The 14703-nt window shown below is 40.1% G+C and overlaps 1 protein-coding gene across 1 annotated transcript in view; it reads right to left on the reverse strand.

The window, feature by feature from the left end:
• LOC108796233 (calcium-binding protein 2-like) overlaps positions 1-12668 on the reverse strand; it is a 15480-nt gene extending 2812 nt beyond the window's left edge. The window contains exons 1-5 of the mRNA XM_018567690.1: positions 12300-12668; positions 7644-7674; positions 5367-5510; positions 3744-3853; positions 879-1026 (exon numbers count right to left, since the gene is read on the reverse strand). Coding sequence (XP_018423192.1) covers positions 879-1026; positions 3744-3853; positions 5367-5510; positions 7644-7674; positions 12300-12668 — 802 coding nt within the window. The remainder of the gene's footprint in view (positions 1-878; positions 1027-3743; positions 3854-5366; positions 5511-7643; positions 7675-12299) is intronic.
• Positions 12669-14703: the final 2035 nt, after the last annotated feature.

Below are 14703 nucleotides of genomic sequence, written 5' to 3' on the forward strand. Positions count from 1 at the left end.
ACTAGCTATCCTTTTCTTAACATTTAGATTTTTGTACAGTGATACATACAATAGAATAGTATAGATTTTGTCATGCATAAGCACATACCATCAGGGGCGTAACTAGAAATCACAGGGCCCCATAAGCACAATTTTGTATGGGGCCCCTTTACTCTCTAGTTACACCCCTTGCAGAGCCCAATTGAGATCCCAAACATCCCACCTGAGGGTGACCCTGCAGAACCCACCATAGACTCTCTAAGGTGGGCTCTGCAGGGTCACCCTCAGGTGGGCTGGTCACACTCCTTACCTATCCAGCTACTCTTCCTCCACCATCGGTGATGAGCCCCCGCTGCTGGCTCTCACTGACTCCACAGCGGCTGTGGAGAGGAACGTGCCACTGCACAGATCACTGTCATTTCTCTTCACAGCCGCCAGTGACAGCCAGCAGCGTGAGATGCCATAGCGACCCAGGCGGCCCGCAGGGCATCAGAAATGTCCTGCCAGGGCCTCCTTGTCCCCTGGGCCCCATAGCGGCTGCCTGGGTCGCTATGGTGATTGTTACGCCACTGCATACCATGTAACTGGACTACTGAATGGCCATCCAGCAGTGAGTAGGAACATCATAGCTCGGATACTGAAGGGGAAATCTAATTATATAGAAACTAAAATGTTTCTATAGAAAAGAATGGGGAAAGAAATACAAACTGCAGTAAAACTGAGGGATGTAAATCTTGGTTTTGGCTAAAACTACATTTTAAATAAAAGCTTGTGGGTTTATTTGTACTGATTTTATATGTCCTACACTCAGTGTGAACCAGCAATTATTATATTGCTCTTCCAGCAGTAAGACTGAAAATTATAGCAGGTATGTTGATGCTCAGAATTCTGTTGCTTACCGTCAAAATCAACTCTGCCATCTCCGTTAAGGTCTATGTCGTGGATGATCTCCTGAATTTCACTGGGATTCAGCTGTTCTCCTAAGAAGCTCTGTGCAGCATCACTGAGTTCTAGTCCACTGATATGGCCATCTCCATTCATATCAAACTGGGAGAGAGAAATTGCAGAAAGAAACATGGCTATGGTATAAATTATGTTATTACAGTAACACATGATTTGACTGAAAATCATACTATATTTTTAATCATTTACTATTCTAACATGCTTGCTACTATACTGATTTTTTTTTCTTTTCAATCAGCCTAAAATGCTGCTTGATTTGGTTTCTATACAGTAGCTATCTGGATTGGTGGGGGAAGATAGCTTGGATGGTGATGCTCAGGCACTGCTTTCCAGACCTTTGTTTACTGTGTCATTTAGCCACAGTGCGCTCTTCAGTTTCAGAGCAGTGGTACAGCATCTGGTGTAATCCAGTTTCTCACGATTCCCTGTGTGATTAGGACTCTGGAAGTGGCAAAGATAATAATCTGGTATGTCACCTTTCGACACTGTGTCTCTAATGAGACAATATTTAAGCAGGTTTTATATAACACAGATATGCAATCTGTTGTTTCCAATCTGATTGATTCAGTACGCTCTGCATCAACCTATTGTACCAGGGATAGGGTCTTTTAGAGCTTGTGCTGCCACAAAGACTGTCCCTATATACAGTATATTAACTACTTGAAAAGTTCTGCTATGAGGACAGAGGACATCTACCTCATATTACTCCATGAGGAGAATGTTTCCAGTCCTCATAACAGAACTTTTCAAATAGTTAATATGTATCTATGAATCTTTTTTCCTTTGATAGGGAATTAATTGATCATTTCCTTCTGTGGACTCCACGGTTCTTCATAGACATGTGCACTGCCAAAAAATTTGTTTCGTTTCAAATTCGGATTTGTGTTATTTCGTTTTTTGGGATTCGGGTGTGAAAGTCGATTCGGAATTCGGATTTGGACGAAATTCGGTAGCGGTATTCCGAACGTTCGTTTCGTTTTCTGTTCTTATTCGTTTCTTATTCGTTTCTTATTCGTTTGCAGCAAAGTGACATTTGAGGGGGGAAAAATATTTTTCTCCTTCTCTAATGTCACTTTGCTCCAACGAACGAAACGAATAAGAACAGAAAACGAAACGAACGTTCGAACTACCGCTACCGAATTTCGGAAATGGAAATTCGGATTCGTTTGCATTCGTTATGTCTGTAATTCGGAATTCGGATACATCGGAATGTCCGAATTTCCGAAAATTCGTCCGAATTTCGATTCGGAACGAAACGAATCGCACGTCTAGTTCTTCACCTTAGCAGACATACCACCACACAGGTTGATGACATCTCTACCTTTAGGGCCTGTTCACACGACGTCCGTTTTCTGTGCTGACCTGATCCGTATGCTCCTGCACTAAAAATGCTTAAAGGTGCCCACACACCTTGCGATTATGTTACGATAATTCGCGAAATCTCGTGATCGTACGATAAGCGCAAGGTGTATGGAAGGCGTGCGACCGTTTTTACTGTACGGTCGCACGTCTTTTGTCAAACCAGCATGCTAGAAAACCCGCCGAGAATCGGACGATTCTCGGCGGGGTTCTAGCCTGCTCATTCGACAACTGCGGAACGGCATCTTGCGATGGTCGTAAGTAGGGATGCTCTGATACCGATACAAGCATCGGTATCGGTGGCGATACCGAGTATTTGCATGAGTACTCGTACTAATACTCCGATACATAAAATGAGTACCTGTGCCATGTCTGCCATCTTCAAGGACCCGAAACCGCCGCACACAGGACCTCCATAGCGTCTTCAAAGAAACAAGATGGCCGCTAACTCCTCCTCCAAGTCCTCAGTCATCTGCTCCATTCTGACCTCTTTACCTCTAATTGGCCAATTGGATGATTGACAGGCTTCCTCACCAGTCACTAGTGACTGGTGAGGAAGCCTGTCAATCATCCAATTGGCCAATTAGAGGTAAAGAGGTCAGAATGGAGCAGATGACTAGGCTGTGACACGGAGTGGCTGAAGCAGACAGAGAAAACGACACAGCAGGTTAGTACTGCAGCACCGCATGGGGGCTGGGCACAAAAATGCTGGACAGACTCCAGAACACACTGTATACTGTGGCACAGCTATATCCAATTCTGTATAACTGGCTTTATATTATTTATTTATTTTTTTAAAGGTATGCAGCATTGGATATAGCTGTGCCACACTATATAGTGTTCTTCCCCATACAAGCCGTAGTTAGCAATGGCATGATCTAAATATTCATTTCATGTCCATTTCATGTTCTTCATAATATTAAGAAACTGACCTAAAATCATGATTTTGGATTGCTTTAGAAAAAATGTGGCCTGTCCCTTTAAGAAAAAGTATCGGTAATTGGTATCGGCGACTCGGTGTCGGTTCAATTCACTTCGGCTCAGTTTTTCACTCGGCTGCCTTCGGCAGCTTAGTGTATAACCCTCTAAGAGTTCTGGTGACGATTAAAACCTTTTTCCCTTCCTCGCAAGGAAATATCCATATTGTTAGTTCTGTACTTCCCTAAAAGGTCAGCAGACACAGCACTCTTTTAACTAACTTACAGAGTTACCCTAAGTGGAAAACTAGGTCCAGAGGTCCTTATGGGACCTATTTCTGGGAAGAAAGATAATCGATCCTTCTTTTTATCAGGCTGATTTGAAATGTGAGGAACTCAGTGTGCACTGAAACTGGACTAAGCAATTTTAGTGTAGGAGAGGAGTCTGTACAACTGTCAAAGACTGCAGGGCTGGAATTCAACTTTAAGAAATGCATGATCCAAAAAGGTCTGTAAATAACTTACTTCCTTAAAGGCAATCTTTAGCTCCCGTACGCCCACCATGTTTTCTGTTTCTGCCAGCATCTTTGGACCAATCAGCTCCACAAAATCTTCAAAGTCAACACGACCACCCACTATAATAGAACAGAATCTGTTATAACACTTACAATAGATAGTTATAATACTATAATGGCATACAGTTACAGTAAGGCTGAAATCAGCTTTGTTTATGTGCATCATTAATAGCCCAGAACTGTTCAATGTTTTGCAGAGCAAACAAGCTGATTCACTCAACTGTCCACTTCCCACTCCACTGTGTGCTTTTACATCCATATAAGAGCATCTTGAATTCATGGTAAGTGAAGTTGATCTGCAATTGACCTGCTTCAGCAGCTTCTGCTTTTTCATAGACTGGTATGTGGAGAGGAGCAGTTTTAGGAGAACAAAAGCCTTTCGGCAGCTCCGTGTGCTGGTAGGATAAAATACTACATAGTATTTTTATATATGTGAATATTTAACTACCAAAAATATGTATTTTTTAAATGTTATTTTTTAGTCCTGACCATGATTAAAGTGACACTAAACTCAGGAGTTAAACCTTAAAAATACATTCAAGTACCTTAACTATTAACAAAAATGTATCTTATTTGTGTATCACTCAGCTGTAGACCCTCAAATCATCTCTGAATTCATGGTGATGCCGTCCTTCCTTCTGGAGGGTAGCTACTTTTGTTCTCCGGGGTCCTTGTGTGTGTTGTAAAGTAGCCACCGCTCCAAACTCGCTGCCGTGATGGCTACAATCTCACCTTTAGTTAGTCAATTTGTATTGAAGTTGTAGTCTATCATGGAAGCGAGCTTGGATGCTGGCACTATAACTTATTGGGAGCTGCAGCTCCCGATATTACTCCGCGGCTGAAAGTAGTTAAATAGACCCCTCTCTTCCTGGACCCAGAAGGGGGCCCAGGAAGAGATGGGACTGTTTCATAATTCCTGGAAGTTTGCAAGTGTGACTATTTGACCTGCTGTTAAGCATGGAATAATCCAGTAAAGACTCCCCTCTCTGTCCCCGGGCTCCCCTGCTGAACTGATAGGGCCAGTTACAGGAGGGCTGGCTCTTCTGTCCTATCAGAGGCCCAGTCTGCACTAAAACCTTTATCCTATCTCTTAATTATCTTGTTTGCTATTTCCAAAAGCCAGTATAAAGGAGAAGTAATGATGAAAAACAAAAATTCTGTGTTTAACCAATCATTTTTGACATTCCAATTCTTAATGGTCCTTAAAACTGGGGGGCGTGACAGTAGTTTGTCCATTGCCTAAATATATTGTGCTAGAAGGTTTCCCTCTTTCTCATCTCGGAAAGTTAGGAGGCATGCACTTTAAATATTTTGTATTTCTATAACCTCCTAAAGCTTTCACACATGTAGCATCAATTTTTTATAAAACATTTGTTTTACATAAACTAGTTTATAACATTGTAAAGTGCAGTTACCAGTACGTAGCAACACTTTCATTAAACCAAAGTTAGATCAATAGAATATATATGTGAATTTGCTGTTTATTTGCTAAGCATTCATCCACTTGACTCTTTCAAATTGTGCACTTTTGAATTAAGCTTTTTCTTGCTATGTAGAAAAGTGGATTACTCACTCCTCATCTTTATGTGCTGGGAAATCTCAATTAATTCCATCTCTGTTGGCATGTAACCCATCGTCCTCATGCATTCACCCAACTCTTTATACCCGATAAAGCCATCTTGGTCTGCATCAAACTCCAAAAAGGCAGCATATAATTCTGAGAATAAAAGCAGAACAGAAAGAGCGATGAGTAAAAAAAATAAATAGATAAATTATATTTATATATTTAATATACTAAAGATCAACTTGAAGGTTGCTTTAAAGGAGATCTAGGAAGTGGGTGATTTCCACTCATCCTTATTGTTAGAGCCAACCTGTGATGAAGAAGCTGTCACAGGTCGGCTCTATCGTTCGGGAAGTGAGCAGAAACATGCACTGATCTGCTCACTTCCTGATCTTCTCCCTGCAGTGAGCGGTGACTGTCAGTCACCGCTCCCCGCAGGGATTCCCCCCCTCCCCTCTCTGACCCTCCAGCGCTGAGTGGAAGAACGAACGGGGGAGGAGGCGGGCACAGCTGGCTCTAGATAGGCAGAGCCAGCTGTCACTCACACAGCTGGGTGGGTCTCGACAGTACTGTCCATTCCAGCTGCGGCGCTCTCAGTATATCGCCGGCAATAGTCAGCGATATACTGAGCTTTGGGTCACAGGAGGAGGATAGTATATGTCCTCATGTGACCCTAAAGAGAACTATGAGGAAAAACACTTACCCCATAGTTCTCTTTTAAGACCACAACTTTTAATGAGATGACTGATATAGGAAGATATTTATCAAGAGAAAGGGCTACAGAAGACCACCCTGCAAATAGCTGAGGCAAAGTTACGGTTGCAGCTTTTGTTCTAATGTTTCCTATAGAGTGGTCAAATTTAAAATTAGACTCTGAACAGGTAAAAAAATGTGCACTAAGTAAAGAATGTCTATACTTATATCCTATACTGTAAACAGCCTTGGGTAGCATGTGATGTTTAAAGCATACACACAAACATATTTCTTGTGTAAACTACTAGTTCAATCAGCCTGCATGTAATGGATATTAGACATGTGCACCGGCAAAAAATTTGTTTCGTTTTGATTCGGATTTTGCGTTATTTTGTTTTTCGGGATTTGGGTCAGAAAGTCAATTAGTTTTCGGATTTGGACGTAATTCGTTAGCGGTAGTCGGTACGAATTGTCGTTTCGTTAGTTGCAGCAAAGTGACATTTACAAAAAATATATTTTTTTATTTTGTCTAATGTCACTTTGCTGCAACGAAAATTCGTCCACAAAATAATTTGCGGACAGACTACCCCTAACGAATATCATCCAAAATGTCGCTTTCGTAAATTCGGATACATCCGAATCTCCGAAAAACTAAAATTCGTCCGAAAAACTAATTTTTCCAAAACGTATCGCACATGTCTAATGGAGAGGAACAAAGGTGGACATGTTTGAAATCCAGTCTGTATTACAGCCATGGCTTCTTCCATAGATACAGTAGAGAAATGTGTAGCCACAAAGGGAATGGCAATGTGCCATTTGCAGGGTTACCATGTGAAAATAACCCTGAAAAAAAGAAAACTAATGCAGCCACTACATCCAAGGACTAGTAAGCTGCAATATATTTATTTTTTGTTTTGGGGTTTGGACACTTTAAGTTAATCAGATAATATCTGAGGGTGTGTGACATACTTAGAATATTTGACATCTAGAGTGGTTTTTTTTTTTTTCTAACATACCATGCTCTTTATAATAATTATTGCCTAAATAATACATTATAATAAAAGTTATAATTAAATAAAAGTTTTTGTGCCCGGAGTTCAGCTTTAACACTTACTGCTGGGAGTATTTATATAAAGCTAATTAATTCTACATTAATAGCTAAAAAAGATAGTAGAATCCTTTTAAGAAATGTCATCAACCAATACAATGTAGAACAGGCTGTGCAAAAGGAACATAGTTTTAAGGGATACTGGAGGACTATAATTTGCACATTAGTTGGTCTTCCATTTCAAGAAAAAGAGTCAATGTTGATGGTTGCATTTAGTATTTCCAATAGATCGTCATTTTATAAGAACCCTTTCCTTATTTGATTAGTCTAATAATCATCTGCACTGAAAATCAGCAATGGGATAATGGGCTTCCGGGCGGATAACAGATCCTATATGTGTAATGCTTTGACCCTACTTTGACTTTACTTATCTTGGATAACAGAAGTGAGCAAATACCCAGAATCGCTGCAAATCCATGCTGTAACCAGGTTACATAACTACCTAATCAGCTGCTTTTGTAGAAATACCAACAGAAAAGACTCACCATCCATCTCCTCTGGAGACAAATCTCTCTCCTAGATAGGATTAAAAAAAAAAGTGAGCGTTAACTTTTGATTTTTATGAGCAAACATAAGGTCTGGCAGGTTAACACTGCATGACCAGAGCAGATCGCAGGTTTTTATTATGTGAAAGTTTGTGTAACAATTGTTTTCCTGTCTTTCGAGATAGACATACTAGGGGGTGATTTACTAACCTAAACACACGCACGCACGCACCAGGTGCGTGTGATTTTCACACAGCAAAACTTATTTATCAACCAAAAAGTCTCTAAAAGCATATTTCCACTAATGCCATATATGGAAAAATCATGCACATGATGCATATATAATGCTGCTTCACAGTTTAGACAAAAATGGTTAGCTCATGCATTTACATTCATGCATTCATCAACGCAAGCAACACAACATAGAGCTAATTTACACCACATTACCTTGCAATTCATTGCAGGGCTTTGCACAACACACCTGCTGGGTGTGTACACACTACAAAGGTGTTTAGATTCCACCCATAGATCATGCTGGGAGGGAACACACTACAGAGGTGTATACATGTTCGTGGTGTGTTTATAAGGTTAGTAAATCAACCCCTATATGTCACTATGCCATTATTTGCGGCATGTTTGTTTAAGAAAATAAAAAAGGTTGTACCTTATTTGCTGACATTCAGCACCAGCATGTACAAGGGTTTTTAAAATGCGCAAATGCTAGTGTATAGATATATAATTAAGTAAATATCGTTTCATAATTTAAACAAATGTTAACTGTGTGTTTGTGTGCAGCGAATTGAGGTGAGATCAAGCACAGAGGATCTTCCACGGGAATCAAAGTGCATTAAAATCTATAGCCCAGCCCCAGCCAAAACATTTTGACTAAGTGATGAAAGGTTGGAATCTATGTCAGCTTTTTATTTGCAGTCTGAAGCCCCATAAGGGTGATTTTCCCTAATTTCCTCTTGGAACATGAAGTGCGGGAAAATTCTCTCCAATGGGGACACAGACTGCGAGAAAACACTTTTTTTTCTAGGTTATTACTATCTGGTTATTGTTAAACTGTCCATACTGTACAATCCTGCTGGTCAAAATCAACCAGTGTGTGGCCACTTAGTATATGGATTGCCCCTTGAAGTGTATTTCCACTTTCTCACTCAAATTAGTATAACACCTATTTTATATTTGTTACATGTTTCCATTCACATAGAATAAGCTAAAGAAAATGCTTCTTGCAGTTTAAATTATTTTTTCACTAGTTAGAGTTTTAAGAATGAACATTTTTCTTGTTTCTATTTCTTTGAAATGTTAGGAGGTGCTGTGAGGTGTAATGAGTCTGAGGTGGATTGTCCATTGTATGTTAATGCAGCATATCAGATAAATACAATCCTCAAATTTCATTCCTAAGTCTTTGTATTTGCATAGACCACTGTGAAAGGGCTAAGAAAAACCTGGAATCAGCCATTTTGCCTGCTTTAACATATCATCTAAATCAGGGGTAGCAAACCTCCAGCCCTCCAGCTGTGGTGAAACTACAAATCACATGATGCATCTCTCTTCGGGAGTCATGTCTGTGGCTATGAGAATCTTGCAATGCCTCGTGGGATTTGTAGTTCCACCACAGCTTGAGGGACGGAGGTTTGCTACCCCTGATCTAAATGGTAAGCCATTTTTAAAAAGTAATTTTTCAGTATGCTGCGTGAACAGGAACACATAACAAACATATTGATGTGTTTTCTCAAATTTAATTGCAAAAGTGGAAATACACTTTAACCAGTTGCCGTTGTAAAAAAAACGGACTGGCGGCATTGCTGCATTGGCTGGTTGCCGTCCCCAGACGGCATTTTTTGTCTGCTCGCGCGCGCCCCCTAGTGGGCGTGCACGGGCAGCAAAGCCCCGTGCAATGGACGGACGGCACTGCTGCATTGGCGGGTTGCCGTCTCCAGACGGCATTTTTTCTCTGCTCGTGCGCGCCCGCTAGGGGCAGAAAAGACCCGTGCAATGCAAACACCCGTTACCGGGTGTTTCACATATAGATGATCGGTGGCTCTATAGTCTGCTGATCGTCTATATGTGCTTGTTTTTTCGCCTCCCCCCCGTCCGTCCGTCCGTCTGCTGCCGCTTTTTCGGTCCCCCCCTCCTGACCCCTCACCTTCAATCCCGGGATCCGCTGCCCCATCTGCGGCCCAGGACCGGGGACGGGAGGGCGTCAGGAGGAAGAGGAAGGGAGATCAGCTCCTTACTGACCTCCCTCCTGGCTGTGAATGCAGAAGTGGTGTGTATTACATAACTTCCGCATTCACCTGTCAGTCATCTGGCTGCTATAGCCAGAGAGAAGAAGCTGATGAAGCAGATCTCTGCTTCATCAGCTTCTTTTGGGATCCCCAGGTTACATTAGGGGTCCTAGAGACCCCTAATGTCTCCATAAAGAGGACCAGCCAGTGTGTGTTTGCTATTATATAGGAGGATTGTTATCCCCCTATATAATAGCAATAACAATAAGTGCAAAATATATATATATATAATTCGGTAATTTTTCCTTAATATAGTAAAAAATATAAAACCCCAGTGGTGAATAAATACCACCAAAAGAAAGCTCTATCTGTCCCAAATAAAATTCATTTCAGTACAGCGTTACATGACGGAATAAATGCCAGTCAAAGTACTGCATACTGAAAAATGGCCTGGATGGGAAGGGGGTTTAACACCGCGGATGTCAACTGGTTAAGTGGTGTGTAGGTATCACATCCCATTAAAATCACTATTTTATGCCAGACTTTAATGGTACTACAACACGTTTTCCCATCAATTCCTTAAACTTATTTAAACTAACATGCAATGTATGTTACATATTGTTTTTGTTTTTTCATAAAATTTCATTGGAGCTTTCCCTCCTTCCTCAGTGCCCCTCTGAAATGTTATGCAACATATGTTGTAATGCTGGACAAAACCACTGTTCACTCCTATTGAAATGCAGAACGTTCCCCCGTTGCATTGATTTGGGTAAATCACAATAACACCTGTAGACAAGTTCAGTGAAGCACTTTTATGGGGTTTACCAGATGCATTTTTTTGTATTTAACAGTCTCTAAATCTAAATTAAGGGTTCTGACTTTACAAATTACATACCTGTTTGGGGGTCAGTAACTCTTAAAGTAGTGAAGCCAAAGACAGACAGGCAGTTACCATTTTCAGTAGATAATTAATAGCAGCCAATATACTTCTCTTGTTACAGGCTTTCTCAAATAAAAACATTGTTGAGCAGTTGGGAACATGAATAAATGATCCAACTTATGCTTTTATGGTTTTCTGATTTTTAGCACATATACCCAGTGCAGGTGCTCTAGGAGTCATTCCTGTAACTACAAGTCTTGCAATGCCTCACGGGACTTGTAGTTCCACAACAGCTGGAGGGCTGTAGTTGCCCACCTATGTATTAGAGCCAGCAGTAGGAAAATTCTGCATGTCCTACCGACCTCTTATGTCTGAGGATACACACATTGGTTTTGATGTAATGATTAGCTATTATTGTGAACATCAGTGATTATCTCAAACCATCTTTGAATTTACACAATTTACAAAAACTTACTCGACACTTCAGTTACAAAAAATAACAGAGAACTGCACACCTTACTCAATAAAACTGATTGAGGGGAATTTCTCAAAACTGGAGCAGACAAAGTCTGGATTAGTTGCCCAGGGCAACCAATCAGCGTCTCTGTTCATTTTGTTCAGTTGAAATTTGAAAATGAAACAGAGAAGCTGATTGGGTGCCATGCACAGCTGCTCCAGATTATGTCTGTTCCAGTTTTGATAAATTTGCCTCATAGTGACTGATTGAGACACAATTGCAGCTCTAAGCAACCCACAGAAGAGCCCAACGCTCATGTGGTGTAGCCAGTGTTCATCACTGTATAAATTAATACCCATCTATTCTTGTTAAACCTCACCAAATGCCCACTACTGATAAATGAGACACTTGACAAGAGGTGAATCACACTGCTCAGTCAAACGTTTTTGAATCGATACATCACATTTTCTTTTCCATGCTTTTCTTATGGCTCATCATGCTAATTGTAGTCGTCATTGTGCTACATTTAAAATTAACTACCATACAAAATGAAAATTATTTTCTTGTATTTTGTGTATTAATAAATTCATGCTATCTAGTCATTCCATAGAAAACATAGGGGATTATTGTGGAAGCATAATAACTGCATGCAAAGTGCAGTTATTGAAGGCGACGATGTTTTGTTTTCCCCACTTTATAAATGTGAAATCAAACTGGTTTCTAGAGGTTACTGCCCTGTGCACATTATCAATGCTTTTTGCTCTGTCATAGAAAATAAGCCCATATGTCTGATAGTGACTGCTACATCTAACATGCCTATTTTAATCTAACCATACATTAGATCAATTTTTTGCCAATTGCTTTCATGTGCGAAAAATGTTTTAAAACAAAAGTGCCCTTATTGCCAATATGAGTAATTAGCCTTCAATGAAAACATGACAGTAGATTGCTATGAACCACAAACTTTATAGAAGGCTATTCCAAGAAGAATTTAACTGATTTTTATGGGACAAAACAACTGGTTCTTCTTTCAGACATTGTGATAAATAGGGTCCACACATTTGTATCACATTTGCACGTACCTTGCTGAAGAGGGCATTTAGGAAAGGTGAATACGTTTTGGTTGTGATGCTCTGGGTATCACTGACCCTTTTGCCCTTGTGGTGACCTCTTCCAGAGGCATAATGCCTATTATCATGCCCACCATGAAAGCTCTTTTTCTCATGGCCTTTGCCATTGGCATGATGCCCTTCGCTGTGAGCGTGGTGAGGGCTCTTTTTCTCATGGCTTCCTCCTCCACCACTTAGGCTCTTTTTGTCCCCATCGTGACCTGCTGTTGTCCCCTTCTTTCCCGCATCTTCTCCCCAACCTTTGCTTCTTGCCCCAGTGTGGCCCTTGGGCATGTCATGTTCTGGAGTGCTAGGTATCTTGGCTCCAGAGCTGTGAGACATATGATGGTCTCCTGTTGACTGTCAGTGGTAGACAGAGAGGATCACAGCAGTAGAGCACACACTGGATTATCAGTAATCTAATAACATCAACTTGTTCTGAGCTACGTTAAAGAGTTTAAAGAGCTTACCGAGGAACATGTGACCTGTACCTTGCTTTTCCTATATATAACATACAAAGATTTTGACTGCAAACTATTCATAGCTTTTCTACTTGCCTGCTCAATAGAAGCAATCAGTTTCTAGAACTATATTTTTATCAGCTATGAACGATATTAACATTAACTTGTCAGTTTGGCATCTCTTCTTGACCTTTTTGGACAGAAGCCAAATTAAGGATAATAAACAGCTTCAGCACCGGTAGATAACCCTGACTTAAAGAACCCCAGTCAGAACAAAAATCAATGTAAATAATAATAATAATGATAATAATAATAATATTGTGACACCCAGGTGATTATATTTTGTAACAGAAGAAAGATACAGTGTGTTCTGTATCTTTCTTGTGATACAAAATCTATTCACCTGGGTGTCACAATATTATTATTGTGGAATATACAGGTGAAACTCGAATAATTAGAATATCGTACAAAAATATTATTATATTGAAGCATAGCATAATAAAAAATAAAGCAGCAAACCCTAGCAATCTATTGATTTAGCATTATTTAAGACTTGTACACTTCTCTTCAGGAATTTTAGTTCATTATATTGCATCCATTTATCTTAGATCAGGCATCGGCTACAATAATATCTACATAATAATGCTGAACGTCAGGCAAATATAGACACAAGTTATCGCAGCTCTATAATAATGAATGCATGGATAAGAAAAAAACAGAAGAAAAATGACTTTTTAGGCACTACCATGACCACTTCAATTTATATATAAAAAAATATATTTTATTGTGTACGTTGTTAAAAATATATAATAAGGTTAAAATCATCAACACATATATTTACAAAATTGTGAAATTGTATGCCTGTCATGAACCTGCACCTCCTCAACTGGTATACAATAAATAGTTAACAAGTAATTTCTATGCAATATCATTAGTATATAACCATGATAAATATAGATATTTGATGGGGAGGTGCTCAACTCTTGCTCTACGTGTTTCGCGGTACCACCATTTCTTTAGGAGCTTATGGGCATACACTATAATGTAAAGAGCATTATGAGTAACTCTTAACAAGTAAACATTGATATGCTGAATTTCAGCCAAGTTAGAATATATACTTATGTTGTGATTCCCATTTCTCTTACATCCTGGCTCAGAGATTTCATCCCACCCAGAACATTAAGAAATATCCAGAGATCCAGATCCCAGCTACAATCCAGAAAAACCGTAGGGAAACTGAAAGTCCAGCTTCTTCCCTGCACTACCACACCTGTAGATTTGTGTAATAGGCAGGTCCCGCCCACCAGCGCATGCGCCGTGTGTATGATGGGACTTGCTGTCTGTGATGTAAGACTAATGGCTAGACAAGGGCTCGGTCAGTCAATTGCACATGCACGGTGGGTAATGGCATCACCATGGTGATGAAAATGCTACTAGGACACTGAGCAAGGTTCCACCCACATGAACACAGCGTGTTATAAGGGCTGGTAACAAAGTAACCAGTAACCACTGCTCATGGCTCACTATTGCAGCATGCAGCAGTGGGAAGAGCAGAAAGAGGAGGGGAAAAATAGGAAAACAGTAGAGGGAGGAGAAATGGTGGAAATGAAAAAAGGAAAGTATAGGGAGGCAGACAAAATAAAGAGAAAAACGGAGGAAAAGGGAAGATACTAGAGGAAGACAGAGGAGAAAGATGGTGAAGATAAAGGAGACTATAGGATAAGAGGTGATGCAGTAATTGTGCATTAGACTCCTCCATGTCAGCATTACACTAATAATGGGTGAACATATGAGATGAAGTATGCAAACATTGTTAGTAGACTAGTACATGGAGTCATAACATAAATGTCGTAGACAATGTGAAAATCATCAAATAGTTAGATGAAAGTCAATATAGGTGTAGTAAATCTGAGCTA

Source organism: Nanorana parkeri, unplaced genomic scaffold (genome assembly GCF_000935625.1).
Source record: "Nanorana parkeri isolate BGI_ZX_2015 unplaced genomic scaffold, ASM93562v1 scaffold1084, whole genome shotgun sequence".
NCBI lineage: Eukaryota > Metazoa > Chordata > Amphibia > Anura > Dicroglossidae > Nanorana > Nanorana parkeri.